At 39.9% G+C, this 25235-nt stretch overlaps 1 protein-coding gene across 1 annotated transcript in view; it reads left to right on the forward strand.

Moving 5' to 3' along the window:
* Nucleotides 1-745: 745 nt before the first annotated feature.
* Nucleotides 746-25235, forward strand: part of Hmcn1 (hemicentin 1) — a 354052-nt gene continuing 329562 nt past the window's right edge. The window contains exon 1 of the mRNA XM_055624399.1: nucleotides 746-1013. Coding sequence (XP_055480374.1) covers nucleotides 746-1013 — 268 coding nt within the window. The remainder of the gene's footprint in view (nucleotides 1014-25235) is intronic.

Here is a 25235-nt window from a genome sequence, read left to right on the forward strand (position 1 = left end):
TCCAGCTCCCCCTTCTGGCTGGGCTGAGATGTCTTAGCTTCTGGGCGTAGGGAGGGCTGGGGAGGTGAGAGAGAGGGGTCTGAAGCAGTGTTGCACACTGTAGGAAAAAAAAAAGTTCACCGAGTCCCTGTGCTAGCTAATTTGGGACTGGGCCACACATTCTTGAAAATTGTTTACCTTGCAGTTTTGGAGTTCGGTAATAGCTCTGAAAGGAACGTAGGGGCTGACACTGAGAGCGCTTCCCGGGAGGGGAAGGTCGCCCTCCGGGGTGGGGGCTCAAGCGAGGAGGGACCGCCGCTGGCCAATCAGAAGACGAGGCTGAGCCGGGCTTCGCTTCCGAAGGGGCTAGTGGTGGAAAGTTGGGAGGCTCAGTCGCTGGCCTGGAGCGCAGCGGCGAAGGCGGCACCGCAGGCTCGCAGCGTTCCCCGGGGCATGGACCCCGCGCTCTGCCCGAGCCCGGCTGCTCCCAGCGCCCTGCACGCGGCCGCTTAGAGCCCGCGACCTACCCAGCCGGACAAAGGGCGCCGCATCCCTGCGCTGCCCAGCCCAGCCCCTGGAGGCAGCCGGGCTCCAGGCTGGTCCCCGTCTCCGTTCTCCGCCCCAAACTTTGAGTTAGTTCGGAGACTGCAAAAGGCTGATGAGGCACCGGAGAGGAAGTCTTCTGCCTGCTGTTGAGGAGTAAGCGCAGTGCTTACTTCAGGGCAAAGAGAAAAGCGGAGAGCAAACAAGGAAAAAGAAAAAAAAGATGATTGTCCAGGAAGTGGTCCGCATAGTATTCCTGGTGGCTCTTCTGCACTCTTCCCTAGCTGGAGATGGGACCCCCCAGTCCGAGAGCAGGGCTGAGGAGATTCCGGAGGGGGCGTCCACTTTGGCTTTTGTGTTTGATGTGACTGGCTCCATGTATGATGATTTAGTTCAGGTTATTGAAGGGGCTTCCAAAATTTTGGAGACGTCTTTGAAAAGACCCAAGAGGCCGCTGTTCAACTTTGCCTTGGTGCCTTTCCATGACCCAGGTAAGGGAGATGCTCACTCTCTGTCTTTGTTGTGATCCGTAATTCTATTACTTTTTGTGCTACGAATTTGTTTTATTGTCCAAAAGTTTCAAAGCATTTTTTTTAAATGTGCAGCTGAATACATCTGTAACAAAGAATTGCTTGCTGGCATCTGGCTCTGCTCTCATACCTCCGTTAGCGTTCAGCCAGGCTTAGCCATAGAGGGAGTAGTTGGCTTGTTTAGAGAGATTAAACAGTGGTGCCCTGACCTGGAAACGTGGTCCTCCGAAGATCAGAACCAGGAATCTGCAGCAGCCACCGCAGAAAACTCAGTTAACTGGCCTGCCTTGTAAAGCCAAAGACTGTTTTAATTGCAAAGGCAGCCAGGACAGGAACGTGGTATATTCAACAGCAGGGCACTGGATGTGAAGAGTAAGCACACTCTCAAGATAATCTCACATAGGAGAGACACAGACCTGCTGTGGGACACATGAGCAAGTCTGTAAATAGTAACCGGGGGTGGGGGGTGAGGGGTGGAACCGAAGGCATGAAAATGAAAGACAGAAGCCATTCATTTCTTAATGGAATCTCTTCATCTTTGCAGCGGGTCATCAGTTAGATTCACAGATGTGTGTAAACATGATGCCCGGGTCTCATGCAGTACAAATGCATGTAATTTGCTATGTCTGTGCTCTTGAAAGGTAGTTGAAGAAAAATAACTTTATGTTGTGCCCCGAAGCTGTGGGTTTCGGCTGCTGTCGGACTGTAACGTGATCCTATTTACCCTTTTCAGTTTCTTTTTAAAGTAGCACCTCTGTGTGAGGCTCCTGGGAGCCCCTATTGTCATGTGGAGGGTAGCATTACAGGGGGAGCCCTGGGGATCGCTGTCTTGTGTCCGCCTGAGTTTCATTAGTGCAAGTAGCTGCTCCGTGGAAGAAGTCAAACAGTGGTTTCTTGAAAGCCCTCCCCCACTGCTCTCCCACATTCCCTTTGCTTTTGAAATTCTCTCTTCCCTAGACTTTGGCATAGTCTCTTTCACAATGAGAGCATGATGTTGTTTTTTTTTTTTTTTCCTCCCTTGTGCCTTTGCCAAACATTAAAATCCTAATTACTGCTAGTTATTAGGTGTTCCATATTTCAGCTATTTAAAAAAATATGTCATTGGGATAAATTGAGAGAACTAGAACTTTATGGAATTTTCATGTTCTTCAATGACAACAATAAACTATCCCGTTCTTCTGTAGTATATTCATGCATTTCCACACTGACCAGATGTAATATGCTCTACTATTTGAACCAAGAGTTAGATAATCATTTTACTGTGATGACGGCCTCAGTAAGACCCTTCAAATGACATGATGTTTCAATTTATAAGATGCCAAGTTTGCCACTTACGATGCAGTCCAAGGATTTTGTTGTTTTGGAATATCCTAAACATATTTCATCAACAAGGATGAATCCAAAGTTGGCTCAAATACAAAGTAAAAGCGGATACTGCTAATTTATAGTAGGTTTTCTCACCTCAAAAAAAAAAAACCCACTATGATATTATGTTGCTGGAAAAATGTAAAAATATGTTTCCTCTCATGTGTGGAAGCCAAATTACCGTATTTTGGAGTGATGTGGAAATATTTTATAACAAATCGTCTAGTGTGTGCTGACTCCTCACTGGTGTCAGTGAGAAAGTCTGCGCACTGCTGTAGTTGATCTTCCTGTTGTTGCGCAATCAGAATTCAAAGTGGAGGGAAACTTGGAATGTTAACGGCAGGTGACTAGTAATACTAGAGCTTTAAAAACTTAAATTGTATGAGAAAATAATTAGTAGTTTAAAGTTGTTTTATAAAATTGTGCTTATAACTCTTTGTGCACAATGATTATATTTCCATTATAATTAAAAGCACAGAAGAATGGTAAATGATTTATATTATGCAAAAGTATTTAAAATATTTCTGCAGATAGAGAACTAAAAGTTAAAATATATAATTAACATTTAACTTCAAATTAACTTTAACAGATGATCACCACTGTGTGATTTTTCTGGTTTCCTCTTTGTGTGTATGTGTGTGTCTATGTGTGCGAGCATGTATGGATGTGCCTTCACTGAGAGTTTTTGTTTCTCTTTCAGTTGACGATAAGGATGTAATGACAAGAAGGACCTTGGATGGGGCTTGACTATCTTACTGACATTAGGGAAAAGTCATTTACATTTTTGAAGCTCAGCTTCAATATCAGAGAGAGAGAGAGAGAGAACCAGATTTGAACATACCTAAGGACGCCTTTAACTGTGACATTTTGTGATCCTTTATTTTACATATGGCTTTTTTCTTGTAGTCTCTAATACACACATGTACTGTTGCATAAAAGAACTAATGTGGAAAGAAATAACATCTAGCGTTGAACTCAAGCGATTACACTAACAGCCCAGGTGCCCACCCTGTAGACACATAGTACCCATGGAATGGGTGGATGGAATGATGGGCTGAGTTTGGAGACAACAGTCTGAGACTTGTGAATAAAGTCTTTAGGTCTTTGGAGATGATTATTAGACAGGTCCACATGACCGTTCAGGGAATGGTGTGTGGCTACAGGTGGTGGCAGTTTGAAAATACATGAGGACCACAGAGCCCAGGGAGGAAGAGTGCTGACAGTGGACAGTGTGGTGCTAAAGCATGTCAGAAGATGCTTCTGCGGGAAAGAGTGGGGAAGGTCCAGTGACGACAGTAGGCATGGAGAGGGAAGCAGCTGCCCTAAGTTCATGGAGGCAGAAGCCAGGCTTTTGATAATAACTAACTGTCTTGAAGAAGCCTTTTAACCCGCAAAGTAGTTCTTCCAGCATTAATTTTAATCAATTAATTAATTGATTATTTTTTGAGACATGGTCTTTTACGTAGCCCTGGCCAGTCTGGAATTCGCAATGTAGGCTAGGCTGGTCTTGAACTCATGGGCTATCCTTCTGCACCTGTTCGTGGTGGTGGGATTCCAGGTGTGCACCATTGTATATGGCTACTGCATTAGTTTGTAGTAGCTTTGCTGAAATATACATTCTTTATCATACAGTTTACCCCTTTATCATGAATAATTTAATGATTTCTATTATGTTCATAGGTAGGTGACACCATCATCACAGTTGGCTTTAAAATAGTTTCCTTACTCCCCCCAAAAGTCCTGTACCATTTAGTTGTCAGTTTCCTACCCACTGATTAAAGTATTCTTCTCCTAAGCAAACTGCTAACCCATTTTCAGTCTCTCTGGATTTTACTCTTCTGGGCTTATACATTATAGATATTATTTATAATCATTAGTGGTCTTTGTGATGGGATTCCTTAGGTCAACATAATGCTTTCAAGGTTCATTCATATTGAAGTGTCATTTCTTTCTATGACCAAATTACATTCCATCCTACAGTATAACACTTATACCATATTTTACTTATCTACTGGCCCATGATTGAGATTTAGATATTCCCTACTCTTTTATGAATAACTGTAATAAACATTTACATACACATTTCTGTGCATACATGTTTTCATTGTTTTCTGAGTGTATATTTAGAAGTGAAATCTCCGGGTCATGATAACTATGTGTTTAATGGCTGAGGGGGTGGGAAAGCTACTGCTCAAAGCAGTTATAATATTTTATGTTTTTAATAGCTATATGCATGAGATCCAGTTTCTCCAGATCTTTATCACTATTTATCACTGATTATTAGAATATGTATTTTCTGTTTATAATACTACTCAAATTTCATTTCTGTCTTCCTTTAAACACAACGCTGAGATGAGCTGATAGTGTCTCCTGCCCACAGAACCTTTTATGACTCAGTGTCTTATTTCCCCGTTTTTCTGTGAGGCAGTTTCCAGAGCTAGGAGGAGTGTTTTAATGAGCTGAACATCTCCTTCTTCCTTTCAACAAGCCCATTTCACTTTCTACAACATCTCCTACTGGTCTGTGTTCCTTGTTTGCATGCTTACCGTGCTCAGGCATTGCATAATGCACTGTGGAGCCAAAAGAAAATAAAACCAAAAAGAAAGCTCCAGCCATCATGGATCTTGCATTCTACTGAAGAAAGAACACAGGCAATAAAGAAAATGATCAAAATACATATAAGCATTTTATGCCTACGGCTGCTGTGAAGAAAATGAGAAGCAGGAAAATGGCACAAAGATTTGAGGGTTTAGATTTTTAAATATGGTGGCTGGGGACCATCATGAAGAAGAAATTTCATTTCAACAAAATCTCAAAGGAGGGAGCATTGAATATGTCTTTTATAGGCAGATGAACAATTATCAAAACAACCTGGTGACAAGAACATCTCGACACATTCAACAGCAGTGAGATCCCTGAGTGCCTGTGACATAAAAAGAAGTGATAGAGGGGAATTGGCAAACGAGGCCTGAAATATGATAAGACCTATTCAGGAAAGGGCTCATAGTAGTTCCCAGGGGCTTTTTTTATTTTTTATTTTTACCATGATTGACATAGAGAGCTACTTTAGAGTTTTATTCATCAATTTATGTGTCTGGGTGTTTTGTCTCCATGTTTGTGCACCATGTGAATGCACTACATTCTTCCTTGCAGGGGGTAGAAGAGGGCATTGGGTCCTCTGGAACTGGAGCTAGAGATGATTGTGAGCTGCCGTGTAAGTGCTGGGAATCAAACCCATGTCCTCTGGAAGAGCAGCCAGTGCTCTTACCCACTGAGTCGTCTTTTTAACCCTCAACTATAGAGTTCTAAATGGAGCAGTGACACAATCTGACATAGACGTGTGCAGCAGCATCCTGGTGTCATGTAGTAACGGGAAGCAAGTAAAGAGTAGAAACGGGTCAAATTAGAAGACTATGAATTCCTTGTGTGGAGTTGATACGGGTATTTTTTAATATTTTGAGTTTGTGATATTTTGAGTAGAAAATCAAGAAGATTTGGTGATGCACTGATGGTGAAGTACAAGGAAAAAATAAAAGATAAAATGGGTTGAGTAAATAGAAGTGTGGCCTGGTTATTATATCCCGAGGTGGAGAATAATGATATGAGGTAGGTTTCAGAAATGGTGGGAGGATGAGGCTTTCATTTCTGAGCATGTATAAGCTTGAGATATCATTTGATAAACAGGTGGAGATGGAAGGAGACATTCAGGTTTATGACATAAGAGTTCAACGGGAAAAGGAAGAATGAGAGATATTTATTTCAGACCCAAAGGCATTCATAAAGATTGTGTTTAGGGCTGTCAAACTAGATGAAACTACTAAGGGACTGACCGTGCTTGGAGAAGAGAGGTCTGAGGACTCAGCCTGGCGATGCAGGGATGTTTAGCTAGATAGGTGACAAATAATCAATGAAGCATCCAGAGAAACTGGAATCAGAGAGGAAGGTGAAGCTCTGTAGCTTCGATTTTTCAAACACCCACTTTATTTAAAGTTCTTAAATGTCTTTACCTCCTTTCTCCCCGCCCCCCTCCACCTTAGGTAGGAGATTAGTAGGGAAAGGGGCTGTAGATCTCTTTTATCTACTTCCTGCTGATAAGGGTTGATGGGTTCTTTGGGGATTACCAAACTCAGTCATCAGGATACCGGCAGTCTAGTGCAACAGCAAAGCAGCAGCAGCAACACTCAACAACAGCAGCAGAATGACTCAGTAGAAGTTACTGCACTCTGTCCAAACGGCATGAGTCCGCTGAAGCAGGGAAACTCCACCAAAGCAGCTTGAGAAATTCTCTAGAGCGGGTCTCTCCGTGAAGACCAGTGAAAGTTGCGAACTGTTACGAAGAGGAGCCACGCAAAAGCGTCGAGATGCAGAAAGTGCTGTCTCACTGTCTGTGGGCTTCTATTTATCCCTTCTCAGAGTCCACAGAAGGATGTTTTCCAGTTAGAAAAACCACTCCCCTCCCACGAGGCAGTTTTCAGCTGACCAACATCAAGTGCCTTTTCACAGGGGCTGTTTTCCTCTGGTGCTGTTTTTCACAGGGACAAAACATTTCCACATGCCACACTTGGGCCCCAAACAAAAAATATAGTCACATGACACACTGAGTTTTCAAAGAAACCAGGAACTTCCACTTTAAAGCTCTGACTTAAAAGAAGGGGTTGATGAAAGACCTGGAGGGGACAGGAGCTCCACAAGGAGAGCAACAGAACCAAAAAACCTGGGCCCAGGGGTCTTTTCTGAGACTCAATACTCCAACCAAGGACCATGCATGGAGATAACCTAGAACCCCTGTACAGATGTAGCCCATGGCAGCTCAGTGTCCAAGCAGGTTCCCTACTAAGGGGAACAGGGACTGACATGAACTCAGTGGCTAGCTCTTTGATTACCTCCCCCTGAGGGGAGCAGCCTTACCAGGCCAAAGAGGAAGATAATGCAGCCAGTGCTGATGAGACCTGATAGGCTAGAGTAAGATAGAATGGGAGGAGGACTGCCCCTATCAGTGGACTGGGAGAGGGGAAGGGAGGAGAAGAGGGAGGGTGAGATTGGGAGGGGATGGGGGATGAGGCTACAGCTGGGCTGCAAAATGAATAAATTGTGATTAATAAAAAATAAATAAATTAAAAAACTGACTTAATGAAGGAGACTGGTCAATTGAAAGGAATTTAACAATGTGGAAGCCATTGATGATTCAAAAAAGTAGTCTCAGTGAAGTGAAGGTATTGAAAGCTTGTATGGAGAGAATGCAAGAGTATGTAGAAGAGAAATTGAAAATCTTTGTAACTGTATTTCTGTGTGTAACTACTGGATGGTTGCGTTATTCATGAGGCTAAATTTGAGTCTACTTGAGATAAATTATTCAATTGGTTCTTTTCAAAATGCAAATGTCACGCAGTAGAATGAACACTCATTTTGGAATGTAAAACTTATGTGCTTTTCTTTACTCTTGTCATTCAAGCAAATTGTCTGACAATCTTGAATCCATGTTTTTCTATTTATAAAATTAATGCATTGTCATTAACAGACAATGATTTTTACTATAATTTTTTTATCATAACAAGTGAAAGGCAAGTGGCTTTGAAGAGACTGAAAACAGAATTTGATTCATTGGCAGAAACATCAACATTGCATGTCTCTTGTACTTAAGAGTTTCATTTTAATAAAACCCATAAGCTCTCAATGGCTTCGTCTGGTTTGATCGGACCTGCAGAGTGGTAAGAAAGCACCCTAAGAACAGGGACTGTCTCTGGCATGAACTCAGTGGCCTGCTCTCTGATCACCTTGCCCTTGGGGGCGGGGCAGCCTTTCCAGGCTACAGAGGAAGACAATGCAGCCACTCTTGATGAGACCTGATAGGATAGGGTCAGATGAAAGGGAAGGAGGACCTCCCCTATCAGTGGACTAGGGAGGGGCATAGGGGGAGAAGAGGTAGGGACTGTGGGATTGGGAGAACACAAGGGAGGGGACCACAGCTGGGATACAAATTGAATAAATAGTAATAAACGATAATAATAATAATAATAATAATAATAATAATAAAGATAAAAAGAAACTCCCCAAGACTTTTGTAATATAAAGATTCTTAGAATATTTCTCTGACCAACAGCAACATTACTCTAAACCATAATGAACAGAAAGATTCTTACAAGGAAAAATAGCATACATTCAGACTTTGAAAATTTACCTGCTCTTACATGAGCTGAACCTCAGGTTCAATGATTAACATTTCAGTAAGTATAGGAAACAGGAAGTTGCCATTCCCCTCTCTGCCCCATATCTAGCACATTGTGCATGAACAAGAATTTTCAAAAAGGTAAGGAGAAACATATATATGTATACGATGTAAATGCACGTGTATATGTGTACAGATGTCTACACATATGTACATATATGTATACTCATATACATGTGTGTACACATATGCATTTACATGTATGAGGGATAGTGCTTTGAGGAACTAAAGATTCTGTACTAACAGTTAAGTGAGGGTTTTGGTTTTTTTTCCCCCTTCAGTGCTGGTGGCTGGAGACAGGCAGTCTGTGTCTAATCACACCGCTCAGTGCCAGAGTGATCGGTTTTGGGTGAACAATCGTATTTTGTTTCTCAGGATTAAATATTTTAACCTGAGGTAATGGATACTGCTTCATCAGATAACTTGGATGATAGGTAGAGATGCTTTGCTATGCATAAAAAAAAAATACTCCCTCAAGAAGATAAAAGAGATCAGGCCTGTAGGGATGGCTCAATGATTACGAGCTCTTACCGCTTTTAGAGGGCCTGGGTTCAGTTCCCAGCACTCTTGTCAGGAAGCTTACAACCACCTGTAATGCCAGCTCCAGGGGATCTGAAACCGTCTCCTGACTTCTTTGGGTCCCAGCGTCAATGTGATCATACCCCATGGAGGCACATGCCTATATATGTAGTTAAAATTCAAAACAATGAAGAGGATATTAGAGACTGAATTTTGATAAGCAAAATATTTAAAATTTATTAAGGATATTTACTCAGGTTACCACAGAATGAAGACATTTCATATATATATATTTTTTTTGTTAAATCAAGGAAAAACCTTTAATTTATTGTTATTTATGATTTATTTCTACCAAACAAACCATAATTGTTAACTTTTGCTGCTTTCTCATTAAGTATTTCAATCATCTTATAGGCCCAGAAATACAACACATACTTGGGAAGTATTTCCTCAAGAAATGAATGGATGCATAAATGAATTGAATGTTAAAGAACAAAAGATATCTCTGTGTACTTTTAGTTAGAGGATTTAAATTATTGATGAGACCAAAACTCCCAGCGTATTTATTTGTCAATTAAGCCTTTTGATAATAATATAGCTCTCATTTAAGAAAGAATGTGTGGTCTAGAAAACGCTTGATTCTTGGGTAGCTATTGAATGCTTGCAGAAGCGATTGATTACACTGGGGTATGTGACTATTCTGTGGGCTGTCGCACTCTCCAATTTTAACTAGACCTACTGATGGAGTGTCACAGTAGATAGAATAATTTCCAAGAAGCACTGTACAAACAAAAGATCCACACTGTTTTTTTTTTTTTTTTTTTCCTTCTCCCTTACAAGTCTACAGGGTTTTCAACTTCGGTTCTCTCTCTTCTGGTAAGCTCTGTTAGAATTCTGAATATCTGTGGCGAATATATATATATCCCTGAAACTGTTTCCATGTAAAAGTATTAACTCTTCACTCTGGTGACATTATCATGGTTAAGTAAAGCAGTGCACGTGAAAATGTTTTTAGAAGTGCTCCAGAGGGCTAAGAGGGCTCAGCAAGTTTAGGCAGCTGCTAAGCCTGGGTTGAGTTCAATCCTCAGGTCCTACATAGTAGGAGACAACTAATTCTTGAAGGTTGTCCCTGACCTCAACACATGTTCCACCTCTAATAATTAAGCAAACAGATGTAATTTTAAAGCACCTAGTTTTAACAATAAAATGTACTATAACATGGATGGTTCAAAGCCACATTTGTCTGTAAACCACGAAGAAAATGAAGTCACAGGGAGTGCTGTACAGTGTTTATATAATAAGGGAAGGGAACTAAGCAGGAGACGTCTGCTTGGCGACTTAGCTGCAAGTCAACTTATAGGCAAAAGATCATTCAAACTGGTTCAATATCAGCTCCACTCTAATGCACTGAATGCTTGAGACACATGAGTTCTTTCTTATATAATTTTTATTTATTTTTATATTAATCACAGGTTATTTACTTTGTATCCCAACCATAGCCCCCTCCCTCATTCTCTCCCAATTCCACCCTCCTCCCTGCTCCTTTCCAAGTCCACTGATAAGGGAGGTCCTCCTCCCCTTCCAGCTGACCCTAGGTTATCAGGTATCTTCAGGACTGGCTGCAATGTCCTCCTATGTGGCCTAGCAAGGGTGCTCCTCCTTGGGGGGGGGGTGTCAAAGAGCCAGCCATTGAGTTCATGTCAGAAATAGTCCCTGTTCCCTTTACTAGGGTACCCACTTTGGATACTGAGCTGCCATGGGCTACATACAAGCAGGGGTTCTAGGTTATATCCATACATGGTCTTTGGATGGAGAAACAATCTCTGAAAAGACCCCTGTGCCCAGATATATTTGGTCCTTGTGGAGCTCCTGTCCTCTCCAGGTCATACTAACTTCCCCTTCTTTCATATAATTTCCTGGACTCTGCCCAAAGTTTGGTTATGAGTCTCAGCATCTGCTTTGATACACTGCTAGGTAGAGTCTTTCCGAGGCCCTCTGTAGTAGGCTCCTGTCCTGTTACTTGTTTTCTCCTACTTCCAATGTCCATCCCATTTGTCTAAGTGAGGATTGATCATCTTACCTCGGGTCCACTTGTTTATCTTCTTGACACATGAGTTCTTTTGTTACATTGTTCACCTGACCCCATACCACTGCCTCATCATAGAGAAACCTGAAAGGGAATATAAATACTCCATTATAAGCCTACACATTTACTTATTCACTCATTTAATCATTCACTAGTCAACACATTTGTTTTTGTTTATTAATATCAAGGTTCATGCCAGGTGTGTTGATGCAAAAACAGTCAGACAAACTTCAGAAAAGGCTAATGGTCTATGGGGAGCGTGCAGGGGTATGAAAGTATAATACAGTATATTCTGTAGTGGAAATAAACACAAAGTTCTCTATTCTCTTCATTTCAGGCAGGGCTGGGTAGCAAAGGTTTTTTTGGAAGAAGTGTCATCTGGGCTGAAATCTGAGGAAAGTTCATGAATAAAAGCAGCTTAATCAAAATGTACTAAAGGTTTTGTGTTTCACGATGAAAGCTCTTTCAAGCTGGAAGGACTGCAAGGATTATCATGGCATCACTGCGTTTTTCATTTTAGAACTTTATCTCTTGGCACAGGGCAGCAAGGGAGTCTTTAGAGCTGGGAGATGAGAGATGAGGCCACGCCAGCAACTCAGGGGAGGAAATCTCACCTTGAGGAGACCTGGCCACCAGGAGAAAAGGGTAAATTTATGAGTTATTAAGGAAGTCCAGTTGACTTGACTTTGTCCTACTTATATGGGAAAAATAACTACCTGCTGAAGTTAGTATGCAGTAGGAGAGAAGAGATTGGGTGCAATGTTTCCTCCAAGAGACAATGTCATTCCCAGGGTAGTGAGTATTGATAGTAAGCTCTTCATAGGTTAACTTGTCTGAAATGAACATCAACCAGAAGTTCATGGGTCAGCAATGAAAAATAGTCACAGAAACATATTGCAGCGTTTTTCTAACTTTCAGCCAAATTCTAACCAGGACTCAATGTGTTAATTTATTTTGCACTTGAGTAACCAGGATTCCACTGTGGTGATGGTCTGTTTTTCCTTATAAATATGTAATGATGTCATTATACATTAGCACCATACAATTAACTGTCCTTGTTCTGGTTGCACCCACTCTAAACAGCTTTCTGATAATGTAACCTCATGTCATTCTTTATGGGGAGAGAACGCTCCAGGCAGACGGACACATACATCAGGTTCACCAGACAGTCATATTCTTCATCAGTAACTCATATCTTGGCATTCCAGTTGTATACATCAGCCTCCCTTGTTTAAAATACTGTGACAGTGTCATGCTCAAGTTTCTGAGTTTTTAAGTCTGAGAGCCAGATACTCCTCAATGATGGTGAATTTATCATAGTCCATGTTTCCCTTGTGGGTCTGTTTGGGTGGCCTGTCTGTCTCCAGGTATCACTCCCAGCATTTCGAGCTGTCAGTGTTAGCTGAGTGTGCCAAGTAACTGTTCTATCCACTTGAAACTTATACAGATGACAGTTGAAGCCATCGGAACGAGTGAGATCATCCAAGGAGAGTGTAGGCCCAGAAAAGAAACTGGATAAAACTGTAGCGTATGCAAACATTCAGGGGACAGAAGAAAAGAAGCTCATAAAGGATTCTGAAAAGGAGAGTCTATAAAAACAGTAAGAACAAAGGCTATAGGCTTTAAACAAGCTGCCAACTCTTTCCATTTATAAGATTAATGAAAGTAAAGACCAAACAATATTATGGTTATTTTAAAAACAGTCTCATTTGACTTGTGGAGCCTAGGGCTGAGTGGTATGAAAATGAATCTTGTGAGTACAAGGTGTTTCTTTGATGAGACATGAAGCAGTAGGTAGGGCAGGCTCTAGACTTTGACCCCTAGCTTGCAGGCCTAACTCCTCCGATCGCTTCCTGTATTAGCATCTTTGTGTTTAATATGGTGTACTTTATAAGGTTGATGTGAGAGGTAATTATAATAGATGTTCAAAGTTTTGCGTAGTAAACTCTCAACAGACCTTGGGGATTGGATCTTAGGGTTGTGTAAGGATGTTTTGATTTCAGACAGCAAAGGAGAGAGCATTTACGTACTGTTTGAAAGTTACCCACATAGTTGAAAAATATTGCATGGGACACCAGAGAGACTAGATGGCATATGGAACCAGGACTTAGAAGAAGAGAAAAAAGATAGTTTACACAGAAGGGTCAGTTGTTGGCAGGTAATGTTGGTTCAGTATGAAAAGAGAGAAGCAGAGCATGGACTGGCAGAGTTACAGACTCTGGTGCATGAGGATACAGGAGGTGGTGTCCGTGTCATTGGTTGTTTTCAGTGCACGAGCGGGCCAAATGGTGGCTCTTTATTTCACACGCCTAAGGCTTATATGACCTCACAAAATATACCAATTTTATTTTATTTTTTTTTTATTAATTACACTTTATTCATTTTGTATCCCCCCATAAGCCCCTCCCTCCTCCCCTGCCGATCCCACCCTCCCTCCCCTTTCTGCATGCATGCCACTCCCCAAGTCCACTGATATTTTTAAAGAAAAGTAGATTTTCACAAGTTCTTTTTTGGTTTTTGTTTTCATATTTTGTTTAGAAAAAATGTGTGAAATCAAAATGTGCCCAAGAAGGCAGGGCAAAATGTTTCCTAGAGAGATTGTAGCAAAATACTGCCTGGACTGATGACTTGAAAAATGTAAATTCATGATGATTCTGAAGCCTGGAAGACCAGAATTCCAAAACTACGGTGTTCGTGGGGTTGTTTCCTTTTGAAGGCTGTGTTGGAGAATCTGTGTCATGTTTTCCTCCCAACTCTTTGTGGTGTCTGGCAGTCTTGAGGGGTCCTTGGCTTGTAGATGCCTCAGCCAGACCTTTGTCTTCATCTTTTTTTTTTTTTTTTTTTTTTTTTTTACCTGTTTTACCTGTTTTTGTGTTGTTTTATCTGTTTGCTGTGTCAAACTCCATGCCTCCCAAATCTTTTTTTTTTTTTCCTTTTTTTGATAGAGTACACTAGTCAGACTGGGTTAGTGGACCACCACAGTCAAGTATGATCTCATTTTAACCAATCTGCAAAAACCCTGTTTCCAAATATGGTCAAATTCTGAAGTTCCAAGGGGTAGGATTTCAACATGAATTTTTAGAGGACACAATTCCACCTGTAGCACATTATTTAACATTAAAATTCTAAAACTCTTCACTGTTTTTTGCTAGTGACACTCAGTTTGTTCTATGAATTTCTTAAACAAATGTGTGTGTGTCAGAAGTTATCTTGGACTCTAGTCTTGGGTCCTTTTTGGAAATGAGCAGAGTCTCTGATTGGCAGGTGCAGAGAGAAGTAGGAATCATGGGCACAGGATTGCTTAAACCCTTGAAATAATTTTCGTTAAGAAGTCTGTGATTATCTTACTTGTAAATCATGATGTTTAATAAAACTCTTTTTGATCCTTTAAAAATGATTTTTGAAATACTTATCTTAATTTCAAAATGGTGAAGGTTGTATAGGGGCTAGGCATTCTGGGCATTGTGTGCAGGTCCCAGAATATTTTGAGTTTGTATAACCCAGATCCCTTTCTTGGAAACTTTAAACACACTAATTAGAGCTTTTTCCCCACTGGCACCACATCTCTGAGAATTTTCTTTTAACACTGTTTTACAGTAGGTGGGAGGATTCCTTCATGTTTCAAGACTGGAAGGGACATTGCCACTGAAAATGCTTCAGAGCAGCCCATATTTGCTCTTGCCAAGATCTGCAGAGAGAGGCTGGTTAGATGAGCCTTTGAGTGACCGCAGATGTGGAGATGAGCCTTTTGTTAGCCACAGATGTGGAGATGCTGCCTACTACCCTACCTACCATGTTTGTTATCGAGTAGAAGGTCAAGAAAACACACCATGTCACTAAGCCGTGAGAGATCAGCATTGTAAACACAAAATTGCACTATGCTGGGAAATACTTTTTTGAGACTCAAAGTAGAATTTGCTTTGACTTTTGTTTTCTTTACCGTGACAATTTTGGGAAATCTAAACAGCAAACACCCAGAGAGGATGGCCAGCCCCCGAGACAGCACGAACACAGAAGTGAGACAGGAGGAGGGTACTGCCTGCCTGAACCTCCATAAGGCACCCACTAGGCACCTCACAATTACTAATGCCTCCTTTCCATCCAACATGTGTTTATGTTTTCTCCAGTGTTCTCATCTCAGTGCAGGCACCAGAATTTTCTTAGTCATTTGGGTAAAGCCCTCAGAGTCACTCGGGGTTGTCTCTTTCTTCACACCCCACATATAATCCCTCCACAAAATCTTTTGGCTTAACTTGCAAGATAACTTGGTGATTATTCATGCCTTTTGATGTCCTGTGGCCCGAGACACTTTAACTGGTCTCCTTGGTATTCTTTCCAGGGCTGCCAGAAGAAGGATCCTTTAAAAATGAAAGGCAGACTTCCTGCTCCTCTTTTTGCCGTTCTCTTCATTTCACTTCTAGCATATTGCTTCATTATTGTTTTTGACTTGTCAGGCACAATGTCCCTCTAGGGCTCCTACTCTTGCTCTTCTCGTATTACTTACACAACCATGTGACATCTGTCATTATTTGTTATGGCTTGTGGTTCATGCCACCTCCTCAGAGAAGCCTTCTGTGACCACGCAATCCAACAATTTCCCTCGACTATCTTGTTTAACCTGCTTGGCACTAGAGACTAAGTGAATCCATTTATTTACATTCTACTCTCTCCCACTAAATGGACACTACATGGAGGTAAGCACTTAGTTTTATGACTTTATTTCCCAGGACACTCAATAAACATTTAATGAAAAATGCCCCCCCCCCAATGTATTAGTTACTTTTTTCAGTGCTGTCATGAAATGGCTGACAAAAAGGAACATAAAGGAGGAAGGGCTTATTTTGGCTCATGGTTCGGGGGTGCATTTCCACCATGACTGGGAAGCACACATTGGCGGAAGTGGCTCACAGGCGTGTAAGGCTGCTTACTCATATTTTGATGGACGAAGAAGAACAGATGGGACAGAAAGCAGGACCAAGCTATAACTCAAGACCTATCCCTCAGAAATTTACTTTCTCCACCTTCCAAAGGTTCCACAACCTCCTAAAACAGTACCCCTGGATAGTGACCAAATATTCAAACACATGAGTCTATGGTTTATGTTCAAATAATAATGCACCCGAGGTTCCCAGGAGCTATAGTTATAGGTAGTTGTGAGGTATCTGACATATGTGTTGTTAATTGAAGTCTTGTCTTCTGCCAGATGAGGAAGTGCTCTTAGCTACTGAGCCATCTCTCTTGTCTTTAGTAGATTTTTAAAATTAGGGATGGCATGTAAGTAGAGACATAGTTAACTTCAGTGACAACCTAACAGGCTAGGGAAGAGGGACCTCAACTGAGGGATTACCTTCACCAGATTGGACTGGGAGGCGTTTTCCTAATTGCTAATTGATAAAGGAAGGCTCACCACACTCTGGGTGGTGTCATTCTTGAGCACACAGCCTTGGATTGTATAAAAAAGGGAGCTGAACGAGCCAGAGGGTTGAGCCAGCAGGCAGCTGCTTTCCACAGTCTCTGCTTCAGTTTCTGCTCAAGTTTTTTGCTTGATTGAGTTCCTGCTTGTACTTCCCTTGATGATGGACTGTAACATGGACAATATAAGCTAAATAAAACGTTTCTTCATCCAAGTTGATTTAATTCCATAACAGAAACCAACCCAGGACATGTAGAAAATCATTTTGATCTTTATTTGATAATTTTTGAATAGTCCCTTAATTCTTTTTAAAAAACCCATCTTATACAATATATTAGTATTTTATTAAATAGAGTAATTTATTTTTATTTTATTTTAAATTTATTATTACTTAATACAATTTATTCACTTTAGAGCCATTGCTTTTTAAAAATCAGCTTTTCTCTATTAAGTTATGTACAACAAAAATACAATTCACAAATTTTAAGTGACTGATTTAATGAGTTTCACAGATCTATGCAACAACAAAGTAGATAGCATTTTTGTCCAGCTGAAAACCCTTTAACAGCTCCTCACATGGCCAATCCTTATTAACGCTCTCATCCCTCACCCCTCTTTTTACTTGGAAAGAGGAATTTCAAATTCATTTATTTTGCATACATTAGCAGTTCCTTTTTTATTACTTGGTAGTATTCAGTGGTCACAATTTTCTTACTCACCTGCTGCAAATGAATATTTGGGTATTTCCAATTTGCAATTATTACGACCATGAGCATTCACCCATAAATGCTGCATGGTAAAAGAATGTTTAACCACGTAAGAGACCACTGGTTTTATGTTGAGGTCTTTGATCCACTTGGAATTTAGTTCTGTGCAGGGCTATAAAAATGGATCTATTTGCATTTTTCTACATGTAGACATCAGTTAGACCAGCACCATTTGTTGAAGATGCTGTCTTTTTTCCGTTGCATGGTTTTGGCTTCATTGTCAAAAATCAAGTATCTGAAGTTGTGTGTGGATTTATTTCTGGGTCTTCTATTTGATTTATTGATCTATCATTCTATTTCTATGCCAGTGCCATGCTGTTTTTAATACTGTTGTTCTATAGTACATCTTGAGATCAGTGATGAAGATACCTCCAGAAGATCCGTTATTGTACAAGATTGTTTTAGCATTTCTGTTTTTTTTTAATTTTAAAAATTCTTTATTAATTACACTTTATTCACTTTGTATCCCCCTGTGGTTCCCTCCCTCCTCCAGTCCCAATCCCTCCCTTCCTCCACCCTCTGCATGCATGCCCCTCCCCAAGTCCACTGATAGGGGAGGTCTTCTTTTCCTTCCTTCTGATCCTAGTCAATTAGGTCTCATCAGGAGTGGCTGCACTGTCATCTTCTGTGCCCTAGTAAGGCTGCTTCCCCCTCAGGGGGAGGTAGTTAAAGAGCAGGCCAATCAGTTCTGTCAGAGACAGTCCCTGTTCCTATTACAATGGAAGCCACTTGGATATTGAACTGCCATGGGCTACATCTGTGCAGGGGTCTTAGGTTATCTCCATGCATGGTCCTTGGTTGGAATATCAGTCTCAGGAAAGACCCCTGTGCTCAGATTTTTTGGTTCTGTTGCTCTCCTTGTGGAGTTCCTGTCCTCTCCAGATCTTACTGTTTCCCCTTCTTTCATAAGATTCGCTGCACTCTGCCCAAAGGTTGCCCTTAAGTCTCAGCATCTGCATTGATAGTCTGCAGCGCAGAGCCTTTCAGAGGTCCTCTGTGTCAGGCTCCTGACTTGTTGCCTCTTTTCACCTTCTTCTGATGTTCATCCTCTTTGCCTTTCTGGATAGGGATTGAACAATTTAGGTTTTTTTTCCATATGAAGTTGAGAATTGTTCTTTCAAGTTCCGCAAAGAATTGTGTTGGTATTTTGATGGGAATTGCATTGAATCTGTAGATTGCTTTTGGCAGTATGGCCATTTTCACTATGTTAATCCTACCGATCCATGAGCATGGGAGATTTTGCCATCTTCTGTTATCTTCTTCAGTTTCTTTCTTCAGAGACTTGAAGAGATTTTCATACAGGTCTTTCACATGCTTGGTTAGAGTTACAGCAAGGTACTTTATGTTATTAGTGGCTACTGTGAAGGGTGATGTTTCCCTAATTTCTTTCTCTGCCCTCTTGTGTTTTGTATACAGAGTTATAAAAAAAAATACAAGAACAAAACCACTGAATTATGTTCCAGAGTGGTTGTATAATTTAATATTCCTATCAGTAGTTTTCAGATATATTAGTTGCTTCATATTTCAGCAAGACTGAATACTCTTGGTTTTTCAAAATTGTGACCAGTCCACAGTCTACCAGGGTATACAGTAAATACTTTATGTTGGTGAACAGTTACATGAAGAATACTCTGTACTTCAAATGCTATTTTTAAAAGAACTCTTTTTTTTTCTCTGCTAATATTATTATTCCTTTAAAGGTAAGCTGTATTTTCCTCTACAGTTGTTTCTTGATTTCTTTGTCTTCATGTTTTTGCAGCTTCTTTGTGTGTAGGCATAGGCTTCACTTTTTCTGCTTTGTTTTTCTCAACTGAAGACTGAAATTCTTATTAAACTTTTGCATTATGTAGATTTGCCACAGGCTTCATATCAGCACAGTAAAATCCATAACATTATGCTTTGTGAATTTCAAACACATTTGAAGCATGTATGTAAGTCAATTGAAGTCATTTTGTGATGACTTTTGGATAATTTGTGTGCATGTTTATATTTTGCTCTGTCTGGACCTCAAAAGGCAGCTTAGGGTAGTCTTATTTCTCCCTCTCGAGATTTCTTGGGCAGAAATTTCTTTTGGAGTATAATATTTGGAAAGGTATTTACTAATTGACCTGCTCAATTATGTAGACCAGCCCATGACAACTTTATTTTCAGCAACTTGTCAATGTCCTTGATGGCACTTTGAAAGCAGCAACTTGAGTAAAACATAAATTTATTTGATTTCATTTTTAAGCTGTTTGGGAAAAAATACATTTTAAGTATTTGTTTCCTACTAATTTTTAACTTTGGGAAAATCTTGCTTCAGTTGACAATAAAACGTACTTTAAAAATTCTCGAGATCTTCTTTGTTGTTTTTGGTGCTCTCAGAGATGGAACCCGGGTCTTACATGCGTGAACACACCATGCAAGTGCTCTGCACTGAGCTGCCTGTCCCTAGCCCCCACCAATTCTTCTAACTATTCGTGTGAAATCCTGTTCTTTTAGATGTCGTTAGTTTATTCTCTAAGCTTTTTAAACCTTTCTATCAATTTCTTCCCTTTTTCTTCTTCCTTTACCCTCCCTCCCCCTTGGCTGGCTTCTGGGTGATTTTCTAAAAAAAAAATTCTTACACTTCTTTCTATTCTGTCCAACTTTTTCCTATTACAAATTTATTTTGTGTGTGTGTGTGTGTGTGTGTTCGTCTCTGTGTGTGTGTCTGTGTGTATACCAGGTGCCTGTACTGGGTCCCCTGGAGTCACAGGTCGTTGTGTGTCTGACAAATTGGGTACTGGGAATGAAAGTCAGGAACTCTCAAAGCGCAGCCAGCTTTCTTAACTGCCATCTCTTCAGCCCATTGAGTTTTCAGTTTCAATGAGCATTGTTCTTAATTTTTATGCTTTTTCTTTTTGTATCTTTCTGATTTGTTTTTTTATCTTATGCTAATCAACAGAATAGTCTATTTCATATTGCTCTGTTATTTTTGCCGTTTTTAGAACTGGTGCCGATTCTCCCAGCTGTTAGGTCAGCTGGCTGCCTCTCACTGTGGGCTGTTTCCTTGTCTAGTTGCTAAGTGTTGCCTGTGAATACAGTCTTATCAAGGTCTTAGTGCAGTCCGGATGGCTGGTTGGATCTTCATAGCTATAATAGAGTTTACAGAGGGGATTGCATTTACTTTTGAAGGTATCCTAAAATTAGTTTGTGGGCTAATTGTTTTGGATTATGACTCATGTACCATACAGGTTTTAAATTTTGCTCAGGAGACTTTGTTTTCCTTTAAAGACTTGGGGAGATGCCAAGGTTTCTTGCCAATTTTCTGGGCTAGTAGGAGGAATTTCTGCTGATCCCTGTTTTACTGATAAGGTTCTGTTTTAGAAGGATACTCTATAGTAGCTCTCTGACCCCAAGAGGCTGTGACCATAAAAATTGTACCCATATGGACATTAAAATCTTACTAGCCAAGTCTTGTATCAGGTTTTTGTGCTGCCATGGTAACAGCTGGTGTTTATTTCTGGCTTCAGTTCCCTTATTATTTCTGGCATCTGTGAGATTTCCCTTTATTCTTACCATCAAACTTGGCTATTGATTAAAAAGAAAAATTTATATTTTGTCTAGTGTTTCTGCTTGGTGGAAGGAAGATCTTTCATGTCCTGTAGTCTGTCATAATATTAAAGGCCAGACCTCATAGCTTTGTACATTTCCTTGCCTCTGTATTTGTTTCCTATGCCCAAATTTCTCCTATTAAAAAAAGTTCTTTGTTGTAAAATATCTTCCTGCAAAGAAATCCCCAGGCCCAGATGATTTCTCAGGAAAGCGCCATCAAGGAGAAATAGCCATGGTTTTACAGAGGTATTTCTTGGCAATAGAAAAAAAGGGAATGGTTTTCATGATGCTAGCATAGCTCTAGTGTCAGCTGTGTGATAAAGGAGACTACGGGAAAGAAAAAAACCCTTAATAAATCTGTATGAGAAAATCCTCAAGTGAATTATAACAGGCCAATGGGACGGTATGTAAAAAGGAGCTTATGCAATGACTGGGTTGTTTTATCTTAAGAACCAAAAGATTACTTACCATTGGAAAACAAGTAATTATATTATAATATTAGTGAATTAAAGGAGAAAAATCATACAATAATCTCAATATACAGATAAATATATATTTGTAGGTTGTATAGTATTTGGCATATTTATATATGCTAATTGTCAGAGTGCCAGCAAAATTAGGAATGCATGGAACTGCTTTAATGTGAAAAGCACCTTCAAAAACTCAAGTTAATCATAATATTTACTCTTTAATTATTTTGCAATTGCAGTGAAGATAAAAAGTGTCATTAGCATTTCATAAGTACATTTAAATGATGTTTCAATTTTCATCTCTAATATTATTTGTGCTTCTGTCTTCTCATGAGCCTCTTATATTGGTTTTTCAGTTTTAGGAAAAACTTAATGAGGTTTTCTTTAAATCATCTGAATATCTAAATATTTTTGCTTTCTGTTTTAATTTTTCCCCTATGTTTTATTGCTTCTCAGCTTCTGCAACTCTTAGTTTTTTTCTGCTGTTCCCTTTTAACTTGTAAAATTCAATATCTATTCTTTCTCATTTATAATGCATTTAATTAAGAGCTTTAGCTTTAACAGTTATTTTCATGAACTATTTTACTTGTAACTTACTGGTTTTTATCTCCTGTATTTGTATTATTTAATTTTAAATAGTTCATAATTTTCATTGTATCTCTAATGATCTGCTCTTAAAAGCATGTCACACCTGTCAAATGTGAAAATGATGAAAGATAACATGTCTTAGTGAAATATATGGAAAAAAAGGAATTTTTGTAGGCAAAAAAATAGCATAGCTATTGTGAAATCTGTGCTCCTTAAAAACATACAGAATTAAGCTAGAATTACCTGTGATCTTGTGGTCTTACTTCTAGTTTATTTGTCTTGAGGATTTGAAACCAGCATGTTCAAAAGACAGTTGCATTTTCATGTTTTATTGTAGCATTTCTAATAGCTTATTTATAAAACAGTAGTATTTATAGTTTACTATCAATAGCTTGTTTTTAATATATTATAATGACATAAATATATTGTTGTGATTATAAATAGCTTATAATATCTGTTTTATTTAGAATAGTTAATTATGGTTAGTGAAATAAGCCATGCACAGAAAATAGAAATAGTGTGTGTTTTTACTTACATATAAACTCTTAGACAAGTGAATCCTTAGAGGCAAAGAGGAGGGATTAATTAACAGAAGCTGGAGGGAATGGGAAGGCAATGATTAAATGCTAAAGCATTTCAGTTAGATGACAAAGTAACATTAAAAAAATATTTTAAGCTGGTGACACACACGTTTGATCCCAGTACTAGGGAAGCAGAGGCAGGAGGATCTTTGTGAGTTTAAGGGCAGCCTAGTCCCCAAAGTGAGCCCAGGACAACCAGGGCTATCAGACAGAGAAACCCTGTCTTGAAAAACCAAGACATTTCCAATGTTTAAGAAACCACGTCCTTCTAAATTACATTTCTTATCTAAAAAAAAATAATTACTATTTCAAAAGACATTTGTTTTAAAAAATAATGGCTTTTAGACTTCATCGTATGCATTTTGAAAATAGTTGAGACTTCTTAGGTGTGATGGTTAGTTTTGATTGTCAATTTGACACAATCTAGAGTCACCAGGGAAGGGCGTCTTAGTGAGAGTCAGGTTGGTTTTAGGCCTTCTGTGGGGGCCTAGCTGGCTTCCACTAACTGAGGTGGGAGAACCTGTCGACCTTGGGTGGCATCATTCCCTAGGCAAAAGGTCCTGCACGGTGTGAGTGGAGGGCCTGAACACATGCCCTCATTCCTTTTCAGCTCTGGATTGTGGGTGTGACTAGCTGCTTCAAGTTTCTGATGCCTTGCCTTTTCTGCTGTGATGGGCCATAACCCAGAACTGAGAGCTTAAATGTTCCCTTTCTCCCTGAATTTCTTATTGTCAAGATATATTATCACAGCAACAGAAATAAAATTAAGACACCAAAAAATCAGTTTGGTTAATTCTTAGTTTATAAACATGGTGGATGTGTTTGAAGAGTATCGTTGCATTACTTTTTCTAAAAAGTCTTTTCATCCCAGGCATGGTGCCAAGGACATACCAGAGAAACATATTAACCAAAGGTCAACATGCCTATTGAAGTACTTATAGGAGCATGTGAAAGGATGAGGGAGGGAGATCATGTTAGAGGCTGAGAGGCTACTTAGAAGCAGGTGATTCAGAGACCAAGTAGCATCATTTGTTAATCATATTGCACAGAGAGATGATGTCATAATAGTTAAGATCACAGGTTCTGAAGAAGATCGTATAGGTTTTAACACTTACACTCTATACATAACTGGATCTGTAAGTTTGGGTATAGCCCATTTTCTTTATGTGTTGAATGTATATTCTGATGGTATCTCCTCATAGAATATTTTGTAGATTTAAATTACCTGCAAAGTACTTAGAGCAGTGTTTAGAACATACTAAAGGCATATAATGTCTAAAGTACCATTTCTCAATCCGTATTTCCATTTACTTTTATTTTCTTAACGACATCAGTTTGTGGTTGTAATAAAATTTAATTTACCTATTATAATATGCTTTTCAGTTGATGCTTTGGTCTACCTTTCTAATTATGTTTAAAGCTGTAATGTGCAAGTACAGAGTTAGAGCATTTATTTAGGGTAATATCCATCTGATCCAGGGCCTCTTCTTAGTCTGTGTGGCTATAGAAAGTCATATGCTGTATTGCACGCCACTTGTTCTGTAACTTGCTTAGGAAGGTGCTAAGTGCAGCTCAAAGATGGCGATATCTCATAGCATCCCCAGGCCAGAGCATGTCTGGAAGGTTGTCTTTCCCTGACTTTCTACTGTGTGGTGCCATTGAGCGTAGTATGTAGTACTAAGGCAAAACTCTAGAAGATGTTGGCTGTTGTGAGACCACTGTGAGCTACTGAGATCTTCCTGTAGGAGGCCAGAAAACCTAGATGAAAAGCCTCACTAGCTGTCTGAGGAGATCTAGCTGTTTAAAAATGTACATCTGGGCCCCTCAGTTGAGGAATGAATACAGAAATTGTGGTACATCTACACAATGGAATATTACTCAGCAATAAAAAAATAAGAAAATCATGAAAATTTCAGGTAAATGGTAGGAACTGGAAAAGATCATCCTGAGTGAGGTATCCCAGAAGCAGAAAGACACACAGGGCATATACTCACTCATCAGTGGTTATTAGACATATAATATACGATAACCCTACTAAAATCTGTACACCTAAAGAAACTAATCAAGAAGGAGGACTCTGGATAAAATGCTCAATCTCCATTCAGAAAGGCAAAGAGGGTGGACATCAGAAGAAGGAGAAAACAGGGAACAGGACAGGAGCCTGCCACAGAGGGTCTCTGAAAGGCTCTACCCTGCAGCATATCAAAGCAGATGCTGAGACTTATGGCCAACCTTTGGGCAGAGTGAAGGGAATCTTATGAAAGAAATGGGAAATAGTAAGACCTAGAGAGGACAGGAGCTCCACAAGGAGAGCAACAGAACCAAAAAATCTGGGCACAGGGGTCTTTTCTGAGACTGATTCTTCTACCAAGGACCATGCATGGAGATAACTTAGAACCCCTCCACAGATGTAGCCCGTGGCAGCTCAGTGTCCAAGAAGGTTCCATAGTAATGAGAACAGGGACTGTCTTTGAATAGAACTGATTGGCTTGCTCTTTGATCACCTCCCCCTGAGGGAGGATCAGCCTTACCAGGCCATAGAGGAAGACAATGAATGCAACCACTCCTGATGAGACCTGACAGACTAGGATC

This window comes from Psammomys obesus, unplaced genomic scaffold (genome assembly GCF_907164565.1).
Source record: "Psammomys obesus unplaced genomic scaffold, mPsaObe1.curated_primary_1811, whole genome shotgun sequence".
NCBI classification, from domain to species: domain Eukaryota; kingdom Metazoa; phylum Chordata; class Mammalia; order Rodentia; family Muridae; genus Psammomys; species Psammomys obesus.